This window comes from Lytechinus pictus, chromosome 1 (assembly GCF_037042905.1).
Source record: "Lytechinus pictus isolate F3 Inbred chromosome 1, Lp3.0, whole genome shotgun sequence".
NCBI classification, from domain to species: domain Eukaryota; kingdom Metazoa; phylum Echinodermata; class Echinoidea; order Temnopleuroida; family Toxopneustidae; genus Lytechinus; species Lytechinus pictus.
In genome coordinates this window covers 37,863,900-37,885,651 of record NC_087245.1, presented here as the reverse complement: position 1 = coordinate 37,885,651, position 21,752 = coordinate 37,863,900, and the positions used below count along the sequence as shown (strand labels likewise).

Sequence of the window (21,752 nt, the reverse complement as noted above, 5' to 3'; positions counted from 1 at the left end):
ATACATTTTCCCTTTTTTTTTTTTTAATCATCCGTTCACTGAGCAAAAGCTCCCTGTTGAGACGTTCAGGGGGCGTTTCACGAAAGTTGTCAGCACTGACTAAATTGTCAGTGCTGACAATTTTTGTGAAATCCTTGCTTTTGATTGGCTGAGAGGCACTTGCCTCTGACTGTTACTATGGTAACTGTCGGAGAAAGACAAGTTGTCAGTGCATGAAACGGTCCCCTGGTGGACTTTACCGGGAAAGATATTTTCCCATCTAAAGTTCATCACTTTCTCACTTTTCGATATTACAGGGGCCGCGGAAACGGGGGGGCTGGGTGGGCTTCAGCCCCCCCATTCTTCTCCAAAACCGAGTACAAAAACGTAAAAATGACAATCGGATTGCGATTTTTTGCATAGTCAGCCCCCCCCCCATTCACTTTCAAAACCGTTCCGCAGCCCCTGGATAATAATAATGAACACGAAGCATCAGTTTTAATGATTATTTAACATTCCTACAATTATGAATGATAAAACATTAGCAACATACATGTATATCATGCCTCACTTTGTCAAAAAAAAGAAAAGAAGTCTTAATCAATGGAATGGGAAAGTAATTATTATTTTCTGTTTGTCACCTTTATTCATCATGTGAAGAAAATAAAACAAACTCTTGAGAAAGATGTAAAATAAAGAAGAGAAAGGGAATGATAAAAGAAAGGGGAACCAGTCATGATTTTGTAAACCACTTTGGTTACAACTATAGATTCTAGCATCTATTGGCATTAAAAAAAACTTATCCCTTGGAGATGACTGAAAGCCGTTAGTCCTTTGGTTGGTTACAAGTTGAGAAGCATCCGTGCTCCCGATCCTTAGGGTTTGTTTTACAATTACACCCATATGTCTCACTGGACTACAAAAAAGTTGTTTTGTTTTTCCTCAATGTGTGTGTGTGTGTTGTAAAGAATTAAAATCAATTTCTTTCGAACGGAAAGACATAAGGTCGCCCACTTTTTCTTTTTTTACTTTTTTTTTCTAATAGGGTTCAATTTATTAGGAGTTTTGTCAATCATTATCCGATAAACGGACAAACTAACAGAGAATTGGATTGGAAGTTGAACAAATATAAACAACGTCAAATGATTACAGCATTAGATACAGCCGACTGGTCATATGAAATCATATTTATTGTTTCACTATAAACAAAAACATATTTGGCAATAAAAATTACTAGAAATGTTTGTTGAGCTTGGTACAAATGTAAATGACAGCACCAAAATACAATCCAACCATTGTAATTCAACCAGAATCAGAAAAATAACGAATGTAAAGTTTTGAACTACAATGGGACAACAAAAATGTATTGTGTTTGAAATTTGGGACTGCTGAATTTGTGTTTATCTCAGTGGATTATGACATACATATATTCATGGGACAGTTGTATATAAATATATCCCTATCTCCTCTATTACAACCTGCCTCCTTACATCAGGGGCACTACTCAAATTATGTTGGCTTATCAAGAGCATGCAATTATAAGAAGTTAAAAACCGAATACCCCCTTGAATCACTAATTTTGAGGCAAAAAATGATGTATTTCACTTGTCTTTTGTTTGTTGGTTGAAATACATGGAAGATAAGCCAGGCAGCTCATTGACACATGACAGATTAATCCAATTTAAGGTTAGAATAATTTGAGATCACAATTTGTTTTTTCTCTCCAAAAAATCCTGATAGCTCTTCTGTCCAGTAAAAGATTGCAACAGACCTGACCTGGGGGTCTTTTCATGAAGCTGTTCGCAAGGTAAGAACGACTTTGAGAATGACTGGTGAACCTTTCTTATGCGCTAAACCATCGCCAATGAATCTACCATTTACCACAAGAAAGGATCACCAGTCGCTCTTAACATACGAACATCTTTATGAATCACCCACCTGGGTCTCTTATGCCTTACCATAATCCAAAGCAATCACATAACTACAGTTCCTGTTTCCATAGTAATAATAATAATAATAATAATATAGGGTATTTATATTGCGCACATATCCACCTTGTTAGGTGCTCAAGGCGCTCCTATATTACCCGGCTAAGCTAGGCGTTCATAGCGCACACAGCTTTTTAAGGAATTACTTCCTACCGGTACCCATTTACCTCACCTGGGTTGAGTGCAGCACACTGTGGATTAGTTTCTTGCTGAAGGAAATTACGCCATGGCTGGGATTCGAACCCACGACCCTCTGTTTCAAAGTCCGAAGACTAATCCACTGGGCCACAACGCTCCACATAGCATGTGTTAGTATCAACAGTCCTTTTTCGATAGTACATGAATATGTGATTAATTAATTTCCACCCTTTTTATGCAGTGTTGACCACAGAGTGCACTGTGCCTATTGTGACATCACATGGTTTCTTAGACTCCTTCGTGACACAGGGAGCATTTCAAGTTTCATCTGACTTGGTGGCTCGGTGGTAGAGCTTTTGCCTAATGAACGGGAGGCCATGGGTTTGTACCCACGGCAGAGACATACCAAAGACTTTTCAAAATGGGAACTTCTGCCTTCTATTCGTCAGGCGCTCGACGTCGTATCAGAATAAAGAAGGGTAATAATGACATTATTTCATGCAGGGCCCGCATGGAGAACAGTTCATAAGACCCTAAGTGGCTACCCTGGGTAAATAAGAAATACAATCATTATTATGTTGTCAGTAATTTTACAGACTAATTTGCTCTCAGTCAATCAGATGCAATAACTGGCTTCTTGTGTGAGATGTCCATAGGAGAAATTGTCGCAGGAGTAAATGTAATGTTTACACCTCGTCCCACTGTCATGCAATCCGTTATGATTGGCCTTTCGTAGCTGATCCTGAAAATTTTTGAGCCATTTAACAATTTTTTTTTGTAGTCACAATGATTGCCAAGACTGACCTCAATACCTGACGAGATCTGATACGACCACTACAATTACTCCACGATACAGATCATGGTTTCAATTGTGGTGCGAATTGTGAGAGTGGGGCCTAGGTTTAACAGTTCATTCTCTCCTGAACAAGAACACTTGCAACTTTACTGGTTACAGGGGTACTGCCAGACTTGGTTTATGAAAAGCTTGATTCAAAACAAATGAAAAAAAAGAGAATTAATGAAAGAGAGAAAAACAATCTGTTACTTGAGATCTGTTTGATAAAGCTGCCATGATTAAGACTTAACACATAGCTGATTTTACAATGTCATCCAATACAGATGGAATCAAACAAGTATGAGCTGGCATCCTTTTTCCTAACACTATAAAACCACAGTCTAATATTTACTGAAAAATGGTGCATTACCGGTACTTGTGTCACTTTCTATCTGTATTGGAAAGAATACCAAATGTTACACATATTCTCCAGCAACAATACATTCAAATATCAAATTACTTAATTGAGTATCTTGAACCAACGTCTGGATTTGCCACTCGACCAACAACTCACAAAACATCTCTGTATGATTTCACGAAATTGATATATTTATAAGCTCTGTGAATATTTTAGGTTGAAAACATTTTCTTTAAAGCTTCACACAAATCTTTATCAGGTCGGAGCCCAGTAAACATGAAATATATAAGCTTGTGTACAATCAGTCATAACTGCAAGATTATTGCAAACCATGTAACCAAAATTTACAATCGATTGTAAATATCACTTGCACCTATTCATGTCACAGGGCCTAGAGGCTAGATATTCAAAGGGTTAGGGGTTCAAAGCATTCTCAACTGGATATGTATCAGTAAAGGAGAAAGCCTTAAGGACGGAACAAGAGCCCAGAAGTTCACATACATTTTCTACACCTTATATATGAACAGAAACATATATAGTTAAATAACTTATTTTAATAAACATAATAATCACGGATAAAATATTGAATAATTGCAACAAAATCCAAAGCCAATTTGATTGAAACATGATTGAAGCAGTTTACAATGAAATTATAAGAAATTTGCACTTGATGATTAAATGAGTTGCATTGAAATAAAAAATAGACTTACATCATCTGTTAAAAGCCAAAAAGACGTTAACTCAGAGTAAGATGAAATGAGATATGTCTTTCTGTCATTAACACATTATAAATGAGATATAAATGTCTTTCTGTCACTAACACATTATAAAGCACATCCACACCTAGCGTATTATAGGCGAAAAATTATTATGAATTCTACATCTAGTACTATAAACTTTATCTATACATCTTTATATCCAAAATATATACACACATTTACAAATAATTGACAATAATCTCAAATCATGAGAACAAATTTACAGTGATATCATTTGGTGATAAAAATCTGTACAATCTTTGTTGATGTGATTTTGCAAATGACAAAGATAATCTATCAGCCTATCTACCTATCTATATATGTACATATACAGATATATATATACCCTGATGCTTGAAATGATGAGAGAAGTCAAGGTTGAAAAAATGACTAAGAGAATGGGAAGAGAAAAAGAAATGAAAGACAGAAAAGGAAAAAAAACATGTAGAATAATAAAGGATTTGGAGAAAGAGATAGATAGAGAGAGAAAAAAGGAGTCATAAATGTCACTGTGAATATCAAAATATACACTCAAATCATGATTTGTTTTATATTTTTCTATTTCCAATTAATACCACAATATTTTTTAGCATATTGGCAGAGATTTAGCTATTTTTCACTGACATTATACATGTAGATCCACATTTCAATTTTAGAAAGTTTGAGTACATGCTCAGTGACAATAATTTGTGCATACTGCCTATTTACATGAGAAACAGAATCTGGCTTGCTGTACCAAGAAACTACAGTTTTCTAGGTTCGGTTTGATTACTCAAGAAAGTCTCAACTCTTTCCATTCATCTTCAACATGAGATAGGCGGTGGAGGAGAATTATGAGATGAGGAAGATTTATGAAAGAATGCAATCATGTGATCCAATGTATTGCTACAGAGTAGATAGGCAATAGCATTCCTATATTCTTGGTTATGCACAACTTCAAACTTGTTTCAATATCTATTTTGAATGCCAAACCAAACCCAAAATGAATTTAAAAAAATAATCAACAACCTATAGCAAGTAGGCAACATTATCAGCCAGCACTCTCATACCTGTTTCGTATTATTTAGCCATTCTTCAATATTCTACGTCTGATTCTACTAAAATTTATAATACTATGTGGTTTATTTTCTTTTCCTATTCCATTTCAATTAACATGTTGTTTTTGGCGTCCTTGGCCTTCAAAGCAGTTCTTAGGTTCAAAAGATTCCTTAGAAAGCAACTTAGGGATCCATCATACATAAATCAAACAAATTTAAACATAGAAGGGTTTGTACAAGAATTTGGGGGATACATTACATGCAGGTAGAAAACTTGAGGATTTCACAGTACTGTCCTAGATCTAATTCATCTGTGCCAAGCCTCCACTTGTGAACCGATGTAACATTCGAGTGCGCAAGATATGAGCTACCCACACCAGGGAAGCATTTCCTAAAGCATCTTGTCGGTCATTTCCACTGACTAACTTGCTATCTGCCAATCAGAAGCAAGAATTTCGGTAACTTATAACAGCCATCAGTGACTCTTTGCTTGATGTAATGCTCCCCTTGGGCTTGAGTCTAGCAGGTGCCCTTGACGATAGCAGCCTGACCAGCCTGGTCGGTCATCATGGACGATCAGCACAGAGATATTGAGGTAAAAGTCAAAAGCATTCCACAGAGACGTTCGTAGCATGTGAAGAATGTGAGAGTTGTCAGCCTATTATTTGCATATATCTGAACCAAACAAAGACCGCGAACTATTAAGTCGAGGAACAACTGAATCCACATTCCTGCTCCAGGTCATCGGATGCATAATCCCTGCAGCATATGCTTCTGAAGAGTATCGGTGGTGCGGATATACAACGTGACCGTTAGGAGTCTAGTAGTTGTTCATCTGAAGTTAACTGAGATGCATATGCATGAAAGTGAACAAAAATTGGTAAAAACGATCTCCATGAATTGTATATAGGTGATAGGGATTGCAGATCAATGTCTCTGTAAGCTGTTCGCTTGTTCATCTGAAGTTAATTGAGATACATATGCATGAAAGTGAACAAAACTGGGTAAAAACGGTCTCCATGAACTGTTCAACGGGTGATGAGGATTGCCGATCAGTGTCTCTGTAAGCTGTTCGCTCTACTCGTCGACGGCTGGTCTTCTTGGTTTATCCGTCCTGAGAGCTTGTTGGCTAGATTGCTGATGATGGCAGACTGTGAACAACAAATACAGACAACGAAACAAAATTAGAAATAATGCTTGTGACAATGAAAGGTAAATAGCAGTCGTGGTAATGATCTGAAAAGGAGTTTGAACTGAGTCCAGTAAAATGGTAACCCAAGTGTTTGCATTTATGAAAAAAAAAAATGTGTGTCAAATGATTCTGGAAGAAACAATGTCAAGGGCTGAGAAATTGACAAAATAAGCATGATATTCCAGCCAAATCACAGGGTCTTCTTCATGCAATATTATACTGATATTGCCTACCTAATGTTTGAATATAACATTTCATTCCCCCAACGCAGTTATATTTTTCCCATGGAGAGCGAGGGGAAAAATATAGCTTCGGAGGGGATTTGTGATGTTATTTATTAAAAGATAGACCAGTCAATATCTGCTGTATTATATACATCTATGTAGATTCGCCATCAGAGAATGCATACATCATGGCTTTGCGATTAACCCGAATATCTTGCTGCAGCTCCGATCCATCTACTTCTTAATAGACACATTTTGAAAAATACAGCAAGGGCGTAATTCTTCATGCAAACACAAGCGTGTACATCAAGTAAACTACCTGATCGCGCAATTTACAAGCAGCGAGTGACGTCACCTCAGTGAATAAAACGCCATAGGTTACGATACAAGGCAGTTATATTCCCTGAGGTGACGTCAAAACCTAGAATATATCCAATGGGATCCTCCCAGCTATGGTCATGTGATGGCGTATTGACCCATCACTGATTCGAATCTACATAACGTAATATCAATAATTATTATTACAGGTACAAGCCACTTTTTCGCTACAATAAAACGTACATGTGTTATTCAACCTTCCAGATGTTTTCTTACTAGCATGCAAATTTGTGAGCATATTACCTGTCTAATGTATGATGCATTTCAAGTATCCATGTAGCAAAAAGGAATGCTACCTTCACATTTGTTTGCTACAACTAAAGGAATTCAGCTTCAACACCATGTCCAAACAGTTACGTATATGAATTAATCTGAACATGTTACAGTAGAAATGTACTTCCTAGCAATTGAATCACTTTAAGCACATATTTCCCGACCAATTTTACGGGAAAATTTCACTTAAAGTCAAGAAATAGTTCAGCCAACAAGGTATTATCTAATATTACCGAGTCCTCGATCTGTGTGAGAGTAAGACACGCTGACCAAGGGAGTAAATACACACCTGTTTTGTCTTGACCGGTAGTGACCGATAGCCATTACCATCTTGGATTAATAACGTCAACGTCTGCATATCATTCGACACCTCCCACGTCAATCCTTGCTTGTAACCCACACTAAGAATCATCATCTGCATATTAAAAAACATCACAAATTACACACACACACATTAACAAATCAGTAATATGACTAGATGAATAAAAATTATGCATGAACGCACAAATAAATTATTGTCTCTATACAAGAATATAATATCGTGCAAGACCAGGCTATCAGACATTCGTACATACTTCAAAACCCAATTTTGGTGACTAGTTAGCTGCTAACATCAATTATTATTCATAACCTGCCTTCAAAATAAATATTAATATATGAATACATAAATAAATGAATAAATAAATGAATGAATAAAATGACTTTAAAAATGAATGAATGAATAAATAAATAAATACATAAATAAATAAACAAACAAATAAATAAATAAAATAATTTTAACCAATCAAATAAGCGTATTCTGATTTTTTGTTTATATTACCCTGAAGATCAACTACTAAGGTGAATGTTACAGGGCTGTGATCACCAAACATATCCCTTCTACTAAGGACTGCTTGCATTTCATAAAAGGAGCATACTATTTTCTCATCGGAATGTGTACCCACAGAAAAAAGGCCGGGGATAGAACTACTAAGTAGTTGTCAATGCATGAAGATTTCCATTTATAATGCATTCTGTCAACTCAAAACACTAAAAAAATGTTGGAGAGCAGATCAATCGAGATCCTCCTTTATTGAAAGCAAGAATAAGCTGCAATCCACCTTACCTTACTAATAGCATTTATCAGATGTATCCCTCTTGAGTTGACCCCTACAAATGCAGCCGGTGACCTCTGTGACCCTCCTTGACCTCTCCGACTGCCCCCTAGTTGAGCCGACCCAAAGAATATGGCTGAGCCGTACACAGGGAATGACCGGCATTTCTCCAAGTACATCATTTGCAATTTCTTCAATGAAAAGGAATAAAAAATACCATTAAAGGAAAATCCAACGTTGGTCATAAAATGTATGAGGAGAAAAGTGAGTAAAACAGAAAGTGAATGAAAACAGTTTGAAAGAAATCGGATTGGCAATAAGTAAGTTATGGCTGTTTTTAAAATTGAGATCCTCAGACCATGTAAATTTCAAATTGGAAGCTGGATAAATCAATTATGACAAGGGGCTAGAACAATTTTCTCATAGGCCATTTCTTACTTATCAGGAATTTGTTGTTTTTATATTAGCTTAACAAATCACCTGTGTAATGAACTACATCAGGTACCGGTTTCACAAAACTTGTTATAATAACAAATTTGCAATAACAGATAAAGGCTAATGAAATCCTTCAATCTGATTGGCTGATAGTAAACTTGTTATAGAAATTGTGCATTTGTTATAATAACAAGTCTTTGTGAAATGGGATCCAGTTCAATTGGTGCTCATATGGAATCATGGTTAGTTATGTATAGTACTTGATAATGCGCTGTCAATTTATGTGTCTGTTTTCACATAAAGTACAATGCCACTAAAATGAAAATAAATAAATAAACACCATAAAGGTAGTCCCCATCATAACAAAAACACCTCAGTGCTAAATTTCATGGAGGTGATTTATGGGGGGTATAAACAAAATCAATTTGAAGCATGTAATGCCATCAAACACAAGTATTGTTCACCCTTGTGCAAGAAAATTGGACACTTTCAAAAATGATTTTTTTTTTTTTTCTTTTCTTTCGGCCAAAAAGGCAAGATATTTTGAAGTATGTCCACATTGGGGTGTAACAGATATTTTCCAACAGATTTAGGCAATTATAAGCTTGGTCAATAAAAATGGAGGTATCACAGCATCATATAATTTCAGCATAGAAAAATATTTAGACAAACTAAGACAATTACAATGCTTAGCATCACAGCGTTTTTAATTCTAGATTTCATACCTACACCAAAGGATTAATTAGAAAATGAAAGTCAGTGAAGAATGGGCAAGGTTCATTTTACTAATGCAGCCAAGACAACTATAATGCTTAGCATCAAGGCATTTTTATTCTTAATTTTACAACTACCCTAAAGGGATAATTAGAAAGTGAAAGCCAGAGAAAACCAGGCACGGTTCATTTTCCTAATGCGGCCAAGTTCTCAGCAGGGGAGAGTTTCTGTATGCACTTACCGTGACATCTCTAATGCCTTTCTGCGTGACGTTCCGGTGTTCATTGACGATCTTCTGTGCCCAGTTCATGCTCCGTGAACTTTGACCTTTGCCCTCTAATTTGATGCTTGGTATGAAATGCCTCAGGTTGATGTTGCTATATGTATAAGAATGAAATATATATTAAAAATATAAAAATAACAAATAAGCGCTTTAGATGTCATGCTCCGTGAACTTTGACCTTTACCCTCTAATTTGATGCTTGGTATGAAATGCCTCAGGTTGATGTTGCTATATGTATAAGAATGAAATATATTATATCAAAAATATAATAATGATAATAATGAATTTCTCTAAGCACTTGAAATGTTATGAACATATGTCATCAATATATGTCATGAACGGACATGAATAGATGTATGTGACACATGTCGCGTTAGGAGTATGAAAACTTGATTTAAAAATAAAAGATTCTAGTAAATGATTTTTCTTCAATCTCAAATTACCACAGATTTCATGATTGTCCAAGGAAGGAAAGGAAAGTTCAACGACAGTAATTTTATTGAGCTATCATCAATCTGTATTATTCATCATCTTTTTCATGAGCTGGGGTATAACTGTCCACCCAGACAGCAAGTTGATTTGAGTAAATAGTGAAAAATCAAACAAAAAGTACATCACTAACAATTGCATCAAAATGGATGTTAAAAAAAATTACGAAAAATATGGCATTTTTAAGTTTTGCTTAAGTTTATGAAAGTTATTTGAATGACACAAGTAATCTTTACACTAACTATTCAAATTTGGCAGTACGAAATCCAAAATATAATTTACCATCATTCAAAGAATCTAAGAAATTATTGCCTGCTGTGATTATTTAACTTTAACTTGTATAGGGGGCCGATTTCATAATACTAACAATTATGATAACTTTGACATTTATTGGTAACTACCATGGCAACTTGATTGTGATTCAGGATAGGAAATAATTTTTATTTTGTAGAGGTTATCTTTTTCTCCACAATGAGGCAATTGCAGAATTTTGGAGACTATTTCTTTCATTTTAAGGGCTACATTTTCAGGGTAACAAGCAATTATACAGTAAAAGTAAATATTATTCTGCCAATTAGAAAACAGATTTTTATAAATTATCTAAAATATTGTTTTTGACATATCTTGAGCGACTCAAGAAGAAATAATAGTCACCCCAAAGCATGCAATTTTGGGGAATTTTAGGGGCTATTTGGGCTGTCGAGTTGGTAAAATTGCCTGTCACCCACATATGGTTCCTATGCTGTTGTGATAGGTTGATGTGCCCTGTTACCATGGCAGCGGCCATAATATAAAACATTGGACTTACTTCAAGAATCCAGCTCTATGCCTCTTTGGATCATGATCGCCATATGTAATCTGCATATAAATTCCTGCTAGGGTGATCGCATCAGCATCGTTGCATGGATACATTCCTTTTAACACATTCAGTAAACTTTCATCGAAGAGCATCTTGATCGCTTGGGGGTCTCGAATCTAAATTTTAAAAAAAGAAATATATACTAATGATAATCTATTTGTAACAAATATATACTAACGATGATCTATTTGTAACAATTTCAAAATAAGTTTGTACAGAATCCAATGAAACAACCAACTAAGAGTCTGTTTGCATAAAGTAAGAAAAATAACTGCCAAAGGAGTCTGTACGAAGTTGTGTCATTGCTGAGAAATTAAGCATGGGATTCGTGCGAAATGTGGGGTCTTTTTCCAAGCGATGATAATACACTGTCCCACATGTGCTTATCTGTGTTGGCCATCTACAGTGTGATCATTTTTCAGCTTAGATTTCATGTACATGTAACTGCACAAGATGTAGATCCACAATGATACAGTGACGATTAATCCTGGTTTTACAGACTTTCTTGTGAAAGCAGTGATTACTGCCACTACTCTCATTCATCTTTAATCATGCTGAGATAAATCATACACATTCTCCATTCTCTCTTCATACCAGTCAAATATCCATCTGCATTTTTTTTTTTTTTTTTTTTTTTTTTTTTAAACAAGTGCACACCTAGTTACCAATAATGCATATAGCATTTCCATTTATTTGAAAGCAGGATAAAAGAGCATTGTAGATTAAATGCCTTGCTCACGGGCATAGGTGCCCCGGACTTTCCATGTATAGCCAGGCGCCTTAGACCACTCGGCCACGGCACCTCTTATACATGATATTTCTGAAATACATGAAAGATACTATCACTCAACCATGATTTACTATTTTTTATTGTTGGGAATAAAAAAATCTTCACTCACCGTTCTTTCTTCTTCTACAGTGAGCAGAGCATCTCTCCTGAGATACAATAGAGGGCGCTCTGTATCGGGGTTGTAATTTGTGAGTTGTCTGATGATGGAATCCCATTGCTTTAAATGTAATACAGGCTTGTGCTCTGGTCTCATCTGTAAATCTGTGAAGAGAACGAAAAATATGTATACCTCATGAGAACCAAATCAACACTCACTGCATGAAATAATAAAGAATTTTATTCCTTTTGATTTAAATGCCAAAAACTATAGTGTACATGCGTAATGTTATTATGCTATTGTTTTTTCCTGTCTCTTTGTTTGCAATGTAATGGTAGATAAAAAGATAGATAGATAAAATGGTTTATTAATAAAAATCAAGACATCATCGCGGCTAAGGCCGAATTGCGATGTATTCACAAGGTAATACATGTAAAGACACAAAAAATATTCAAACAATAACAAAGATAATTACAAAATGAATAATACGGATAAAGTATGGTATTGAAACTACTGGTGTTGCGGAATTCTAGAAAGGAAAGAGATGGGGAGGAGGAGAGGCAGATAGAGAAAAAGGGGGTGGAAAGGGATAGAGAAAAAGAGAGGGGGAGTGAAGGGAAGGAGCGGAGCAGAAAGTCAGAAGAAAAGAAGGTACAAACATTATGAAAGAGGTAAAAACATGAAGTTGTAAGGCTGCAAAATTTTACGTTAGAATAAACAAAGTTAAAAGAATTTGAAAGTAAAATATTATCCTTAACACATATTGGTATAGTGGTCCAGATTATCATTTACCGGTATATATATAATGAGAAATGTCATGTAAGCATTGCCAAATTACAGCCTTCTGTCTTCCACATGTATGCATTTGTTGATACAATACCACAAAATGACTTATTTTGGAAATTGAAGAGCAATACATCGGCAACATAGGCGCATCCACAGCACATCACTTGTAAAGGATATTGAAACATACACTGATAATAAATGGATCAATGAATGTTATCGTTGAAGGGCTTTTAAAAGCCTTGTATCTCTGATGTCATAAAAAGCTCATTTAAGAATGATAATATAAGTGGCAACATTCTTTTGCCTAGAGAGAGTTCCCTACAGAAATTAGGATATCACTTCATTTCATTTCATTTAGGTTTTATTTCCACAAATCCGTTATGTTACAAAACTTTGATAACTTAACTGACATAACTAAGCTGAGCAACCATTACACACGTAGACTATATAAGTATAAATAGCAAGCATTCTTAATCACTACATATTAATACATGTTTAAGTACATAAAAAAACGGAAAAGCGGAGGAAACCTTAGAAGCAGAATGCTTGTAGATAAGGTTCCCTTTTTTATACATTACTTTTGATATTACTACTTAGTATTAATACACTTTAAAGCAATGAGGGGTTGCTATCATTGTCATAACTCTAAAATGAAGCTTTTTCTGAGCTTTTCTCAAAATTTTAGATTTTGAGACACATAGACCACATAGGCCATAGACATTATGCTCTGCAGGGTCTACTAGGTAGCCTGCTTAAATGACAAATCTGGGTAAATTGAGTTATTTTATTAAAATATTCTGAAGTCTTCACGTTAAACTCTTCGTTCAGGACAAGCCCATAAGTACTGAAAACAAGGTTTAAAATGTTTACGAGCTCTTGTCAGACAAAATTCGATCAAGACTTACGAAGGTTTTGTGAAGCAATCCATACAGCGAAGATCTGGAGACCTCCTCTTGGTAACTGCAATTGCTGCAATTAAACCAAAAATAAAACAAGAAAATATATTAAGCTTAATGAAAATGTGTAGTTTGGCTTATATTAGATGTACACACATGAACAGCCATTTGGCTGAAAAAGGCGATCCAGCCCATCTGTGGACAATAGAAGAAAAAAAAATAAAATAAAATAAAAACAAGAAAACCAGAAAATTAATGATTCATTTAAAAAAGAAAGATGGCAGATTCAGGTAATTAAACCAATGTCATAATGAATGGTTTTGATGAAAAAAAAATAATAGAAAAGATGTACACACCCAATTATGTAAAATTCAGGAAAAATTATTCCACTATTCAATGACATACCTCAATCCACCGTCCATATACATGTCTATGGACATATGTGAGAGTGAGTAGATAGATAGACAGATAGAAAGGCCTATACAATTCGATATAAATATATAGATCCACAAACAGAAAGATAGATTGGTAGATAATACATAAATAACTAAATGAATAGAATGACAGACAAAACTCGAAATAGATAGACAGATAGCTATAATATAAAGATGAATTGATAGTTTGATAGATAGACAGACAGACAGACAGTTAGATAGATAGACGGATGGACGGACAGACAGACAGACAGACAGACAGATAGATAGATGGATAGATAGGCAGGTAATGTCTGTGTAATGGGTTGTGTGAGCACTGGGCAAAAAATTGAGGAAGTAATATCAATAGCCCAACGGTGCTATATACCCCTTTTGAAAAGTTTGGCAGGGGGTTTAATACTTAACTAACCTGAACAAGGTCTGCTATTACTGTATTACTGCCTTTCTCCAGATCTAGCACCACATGTGAACCGTCCAGGTCCATTAGATGTACATCAATCTTTATGTGAGACTATAACAACAAAAGGAAGAAAGATATTTAGTTTTAAATAACTCATATTAAAATAATTTTGCATCTCTCTATTGAACTTCTCTGAGGCACAGAGGAATAACAAAATTAAAGGTCATAAAACGATCATCCAAAGAATTTATCTCACAATAAAATGAAAATAATTAGGACTTTAGATATTTCTATGTTGAGTGATTCTGCTGAGCTCAATGTGGGGGCATCGTAGTCTAGAGATTATGACTATCATCTTTCAGTCTGAGGGATGTGGGTTCGATTCCAAGCCATGGCATGTTTTCCTTCAGCAAGAAATTTATTTCAATTGTGTTGCACTCGACCCAGGAGAAGTGAAAAGGCACCTGGCAGACTTAATTCCTTGTGAATGCACAAGGCGCCGGAATTTAGCAGAAGCTCAAGCTAAAGCCGGTGTAAATTACCATTGGGCTTTGCATCCTCTAGAAAGAAAAGAGCTACAGAGATCCAGCTATTGTCATTACTACACAACTGCCGTTTTCCTTCCTAGGAAATGAAGACATTTAACTGTTCTTTTGATAGTTTATGGAATACTTACTGGTTTTTCTTTGGCTTCTTTAAGTAGTTTTCTTGTTGTTTCCCAGTCATTTTGTCTGGATTCTTCACAAAGTTGAAGGGGAGTTCTTCCTTCTTTATTCACTACATACTGTTTTAAAAAGATATCAATGTTACTTGTACACACTGTAGGGAATTATGTATTTAATAAATGAACCCTTTTTTAAAAATAAAGAGTACCGCATATAACGCAACTGTCCATCTTCAGATCATTTGTGTAGCATTATTTGATGAGTGGAAATGATGATTTTAAACATTTGCATGGAGCAATATATCTATTCAAAAACATTCTAAAATGGCAATAAACATGTTTTCTCCTTAATAGATCTGAGTCCATCTGAGCACCTCCTACTAATCTGATAATTCAACCAATTTCTAGATTCTCGTTGTTTTCCTAACGACATTAGAGTCCTATTGTATTACTGATGTTGCACTTTCTTCTTTGAAATATAATTGACACCTAAATCATATTTTGTTAACAGTACTTTATATATATTCGCTTTGTGAAATACATACTTATAAATGTATAGTTTTTCAAAGCACTTGATTTTTAAGCTTAAGTCATCATCCTTACCTCTTCAACTACATCGATATAGTTTTGCATTGATATTCTTTCTTTCTCAAAGATATTACCTCGGGTCTACTTTTACAAAATACTGGAATCAGCAAATTATATAATACTTATTCATCAAAGAGTCATCTCATATTAACAGCATCCAATACCAACAAAATGAAAAGTGATATGAGCACTGTCTTTGCTCTCTCCGTTACCACAAGTCCAATCCACTATTTTAGGAATGCAATGGAACGTACCTTGTCAATATCTCGATGATTTAACAGTAATCGCACGACCTCCGCGTGACCTTTGAATGCTGAGAAATGAAGCGGCGTCGATCCACTGTCATTCCTACAGGTAAAAACATATATATGAAATAAATCAAGTTCTAATACATATATACACGTATATGATAAATAGAGAAAACTTCTATCCACACTAAATATCTACATAAACTAATCAATTAGCATCCAAATATTTATGATTATTGCATTTGAAATGTCTTAAAGGGATAAATTGCCTACTGTAAAACTTTGCTTCTGACAGAATAAGATGTACCGCTATATCACATATCATCCTAGTTTATAATCAACAATTTTTTTTTTTTAGATGAAATGATATTCATGATTTATCTAAAAACCAACCAAAAGGATTGCAGTTGATTGTAATAATTATTAAATTGAAAGCTGAATCTGTGATTTTTTTCAAATTTTCAATCCTGGACAATGTTACTAAAACAGAATTTAATACAGCAAATGCAATATAGAAACTAACCCCAGGGAGTGGAGTAGGTGCAAAAACCATGTGAGGGCTATCATGAATCTGTGAGGTAAGAATAGGTCTGAAGGGGGGTATAAAATATTAATTATTGATAATAACGATTTATTTGTTAAAATCAATACAGATAAAGCCTAAAATCAAAGGCAGAGAATCACGTTTATTTCTAATAATAAAGACATCTCCACTAACACTGCATGGAGCAACAAAACAGTTCTTACCGCAGTGTGCAAGAAGGAAAAACACATGGAAAGACAAAATATGGTATCATAATTTTTTTACTTACTCTGTGTTTGGCGAACAGTTGTTATTCAGAAGTAGAGTTTTCACAGCTTCTACATGTCCATTCCTATTTAACACATAGGGAGAAAAGGTTATTAGTATTTTGTTTAAAGAGAAATTCCAGTATTTGCAGTAAACACTGATTTCATGAGAAAGTCTGTAAAACAAGGCTTAATTGTCAGTATATCATCGAGGATCTAGATCTGGTACAGTTACATAAACTGAACTTTGTGAAATCTTGAAATCTACGCTGAAAAATGTTCACACTGAAGATCACCAACACAGATAGGCACACGTGGGACAGTGTATTATTATTGCTAAAATAAAGACCCGACGGAAGTGACCGAATCCGCGCTTATTTTGCTTATTTCTCAGCAATCACACAATTTCTTCCAGAATCCTTTGGCACATATTTTTTATTCATACAAACAGACACTTAGGTGGTCATTATATTAGATTCTGTAAAAAGTCATTTTTAGATCGTTACCAAAACTGGAATTTATCTTTAAATATGGTTTAAAAAGCGAAATATTTAAAAATGACCTGAATACAAGTACATGTAATAGCTATTTTGCTTAGCCAAGTAAAATGCTAAGTAATTTACTGCGTTTATCAGTGTTCTGAATTCAATATCGGCCCAAGATCCTGTTTCATAAAGACTTAATATTATAATAACAAATGCAAGATTTCTATTAAAAATTTACTATCAGCCAATGAGATTGAAGGATTTCAGTGGCTTATAACTGTTATTGCAAATTTGTTATTGTAACAAGTTTTATAAAACGGACCCCAGGAGTACCGGGGTCCAGAGGTTCCACGCAGAGCAGAATAGGGAAGGGGTGGGAAGATGACCTATGACCCTATGAAATGTACTCACCAACAAGCATAGTGCAGTGGGACCCATAGATGTACATCAGGTTGATCAGCTGGGTAGCCTCGGTGAAGAAGTTGCGCAACCTCATTAGCATTACCTTCGTACGCAGCACTGTGAAGGGGATACTGGTCTACCCAACTGAAGTTGAGAAAAAAAAAGATTATCCTCTGTTATTAAAGTCGAATAGTAAACTAGTAAAAGTGTTTCTGATACAGTCTAATTTCATTTTAATTCCACAAGATTAAAAAAGAAAATATAATGTTTGACTACAATTAATTCACATGCATAAATGTCAGGCAAAAAAAAAACTCTTTTATTTTTGGGAGCTACTTTACACAACCTAAGCACAAATCTACAACAGCGTTGAAAATACATGGGAGAGACAAGCGATTTCGCTCTCATCCGCTCTGGGATCGCTCTCGCAAAAGGCGTAAAACTGTAACGTACCGAGCGACTCCAAACATGTAAATCACTTCTGTCCGCCCCCGTACAGTCTCTCATTGGTGCCTGCATAGTAGCCAGGCAGCCAGCGCAGCTGCAGTTTCCACTGCCATGCATCCTTGCTTTCTGACGTGTAACTGAGTGGATTTTTTAGAATCATGGGCGTGGCGCTCCAGAAAATTGCGTACCGAGTATCAGACTCCGAAAATCCAAAGGCACTATATTTCAAAACTCTGCGCGGCACCAGATCTTGCCGTAACTTTGATACAGAAAAACTTCTGGTTTGGTTTTTTATTTGTCATTTTGAAGATATGATCCTAAATAATAAAAAAAATAAAAAAATAAAGTTTCCTGCTGCTGATATTGCATTTGAATAAACATGAGCATTGTACAATAATTTTCATTTCACTATCCATAAAAACTGTGTAAAATCAATTCACAATATAGGCGAGTAATAAATTTGTTGTACATATTTAGCTGTTATCATATTTTCCTTGGAAAATATGAAAATCTGACAAGACAGAGCCAGAAAGGATGCTCGAACCTATCTCCTCAACAAAATAGTCACGTCTACTTTTTATACGGATATTGTGGGCGTTCCTCCCGCCCCTCTCCCTCCCCTTCATAACCTTCCACTTTTCTAATCTTCATCTCAAACCTTAACTAGATTTGTATTTTATTTCTTTAGATACCTCAACCAAATTGAGGTCATCTAATTGTACAGTCTTCCATCCTTCCTTACCTAGAATAAAAACAGCTGCTAAATGTACGTAAAAAGAAATTCAAAGTCTAGACACTCCCCACACAGTAGCCTTTCCAACTAATAAGTAGGTTTGTTTAATCCCTTTTTCCCCCATCTTAAACGGAGCATGCAGATGCTAATGGTCTGTCTAAGGAAATCCTTGATGTCATTGAAATGGGTTCTCTATGATTGGAGGAAATGGACAGATCTTTGCCAACTCCTTGCTTTCCAATCCTCGCAGGAAACCATCCAAACAGACAGAATATCAGAAAACCATGGAACATATCAGATTAATTAGCCTAGTTTGAATGAATGGAGTTGTGGTTTCGATCACAATTTCATCGCACTGCTATTCCGAGATCTGGTGCAGTTAAAGACTTTTTGTCCTTTCTGCGAAGGTTACACAAGACTTGAAACAAGAAATCACCTGTGACGTGTCCCCATAAAACCATAGCCAAATGTCCTTAACTTAAAGATAAGCAGTAAAGCTTTCAAAAAAGGTGTTAACTTAGGTGTAGGAAATTATAATGACTGACTTATCTTGTGCTTTTTTTTGTACAAAGTATTATGAGTAGATTAAATGTCAGTAATATTCATCTCTTCAATTTTCACATTAAAAAAGTATTCATTTATGTCCTTGTTATTATATAAACTTTAAGTAGGTCTAATATAAAGATTTTAATTTATTATTGATTTATGAATTTTAAAAAATGCAGAAACTCCTGCAAAAAAACTTCTTCATATCAAGAAATGCCTTCTTGACATTAAACATTTTATTTCTGATTCTTGATACAGAAATCTAATTCTTGATACCTACATGTACATGTAGAGTTGAAATTTTGATATTGTGAAATGAAAATCTTGATATGGCAATAAGTATGATTACATGTAAACGGCTTGCTATGTTTCAGTTGACTGAAGGTGCGAAATCCCTTGGACAAATTCTCCCATGAAATCATAGAAATATCCAATAAGTATTCAAAAGTCAAAATCAGGCCTCCAAAAGTTGGGCACAATAGTTTAGTACCTCCCTGAACATTTTCGACATGCATTTAAAAACATCTATTCTGCTTTCACAAATCAAGCATGAAATCACTACATGTATGTTCTATTATTGACTGACAATCGGACTAAAATGGGAACTAAGACTGTAAAAAGTAGGTGAATAATTTTAAACAATTGCACTTCCATTGAATATATAGTGGAAAGGTCTGAATAATACCAACTTTTTTTGCGATTAATTCAAATCTTGTCAGCTGTAATAATATGGATTCCAAACCTTTTGTGCTTGTCCTATTAAGCACATCACTCTAATCCAAGAATCAAACAAATCAAAGACTTAAATTCTACAGAGTATACTTGTTGTTCAAGGTTGCTCTTTTTACTAACGGAAATGAGAAAATCTATGTTTTGTATGAAAGATGACTCTACAGTATCTTTTCTACATTTTTTTTGTTGAAAAAAGGTAAAGATATAATAAAATGTAAAAAAAAAACACAAACAAGTGGAATGCCTCTGGCCGTCTCACCTGCATCACGCGATTCAATATAGCAGCAGTGCAGATTTTGAAAACTACTATAACTCGCACAAGATGTTCAGTGATACTTGGTTACTCTTATTTCCAAATTTTATGAACTAGACCAATACACTTATAGAGATATGATGGCAATTCAACAAATACCCCCAACGTGGCCAAAGTTCTTTGACCTTACATGACCTTTGACCTTGATCATGTGACCTGAAACTCGCACAGGATGTTCAGTGATACTTGATTACTATTATGTCCAAGTTTTATGAACTAGACCAACACACTTTCAAATTTATGGCTGTAATTCAACAAATACCCCAATTTGGCCAAAGTTCATTGACCCTAAATGACCTTTGACCTTGATCATGTGACCTGAAACTTGCACAGGATGTTCAGTAATACTTGATTACTATTATGTCCAAGTTTCATGAATCAGATCCATAAACTTTCAAAGTTATGATGGTAATTCAACAGATACCCCAAATTCGGCCAAAGTTCATTGACCCTAAATGACCTTTGACCTTGGTCATGTGACGTGAAACTCATGCAGGATGTTCAGTGATACTTGATTAACCTTATGTATAAGTTTCATGAACTAGGTCCATATATTTTCTAAGTTATGATGACATTTCAAAAACTTAACCTTAGGTTAAGATTTTGATGTTGATTCCCCCAACATGGTCTAAGTTCATTGACCCTAAATGACCTTTGACCTTGGTCATGTGACATGAAACTCAGGCAGGATGTTCAGTAATACTTGATTAACCTTATGGCCAAGTTTCATGAACTAGGTCCATATACTTTCTAAGTTATGCTGTCATTTCAAAAACTTAACCTCAGGTTAAGATTTGGTGTTGACGCCGCCGCCGCCGCCGCCGTCGCCGCCGCCGCCGCCGTCGCCGCCGCCGTCGCCGTCGCCGTCGCCGCCGCCGTCGGAAAAGCGGCGCCTATAGTCTCACTCTGCTATGCAGGTGAGACAAAAACAGAGGAATTGATTGAAAGGAGATTTTCTTGAAAAATAATCTAGCCTAACTAATTCATTACTTTCAAATATTAAAATCCAAAAGTATAACTAATGGGTATAAATCCAACAAGGAATACAAATTTGGCAATATAACAAAAATATTGTTTCTGTCATATGAAATGCATTCTGCCAATCCCTTCATTGTTTGAAGAAAAAAAAAGGAAAATACTATGAATGATATTTGAAATGAAATATGTTGATCTGATCTGACATTCTTTTTTTTCGGATGACTAAATAGAAAATATGCAAAGAGTACATCCCTGCCAGAAGTTTCCAGAAATCAGGAAGAGCATTTCAGATGAAAACAATGAAAAGGTATTATGGCGGAAAAGAGCCCCATCATCTCATAGTTGAATGACCGATACATAATTGAAAGTTACATACAGTCATTTCATCAT

At 35.2% G+C, this 21,752-nt stretch overlaps 1 protein-coding gene across 1 annotated transcript in view; it reads right to left on the bottom strand.

The window, feature by feature from the left end:
- Positions 1–1,148: 1,148 nt before the first annotated feature.
- The window catches only part of LOC129266751 (krev interaction trapped protein 1-like), a 47,847-nt gene continuing 27,243 nt past the window's right edge, over positions 1,149–21,752 (bottom strand). Inside the window, exons 4-15 of the mRNA XM_064102102.1 lie at positions 17,623–17,757; positions 16,750–16,812; positions 15,944–16,037; positions 15,114–15,221; positions 14,447–14,548; positions 13,613–13,676; positions 11,934–12,085; positions 10,984–11,150; positions 9,645–9,780; positions 8,266–8,445; positions 7,450–7,575; positions 1,149–6,244 (exon numbers count right to left, since the gene is read on the bottom strand). Of these exons, the coding sequence (XP_063958172.1) occupies positions 6,146–6,244; positions 7,450–7,575; positions 8,266–8,445; positions 9,645–9,780; positions 10,984–11,150; positions 11,934–12,085; positions 13,613–13,676; positions 14,447–14,548; positions 15,114–15,221; positions 15,944–16,037; positions 16,750–16,812; positions 17,623–17,757 (1,426 nt within the window). The 3' untranslated portion in view covers positions 1,149–6,145. The remainder of the gene's footprint in view (positions 6,245–7,449; positions 7,576–8,265; positions 8,446–9,644; positions 9,781–10,983; positions 11,151–11,933; positions 12,086–13,612; positions 13,677–14,446; positions 14,549–15,113; positions 15,222–15,943; positions 16,038–16,749; positions 16,813–17,622; positions 17,758–21,752) is intronic.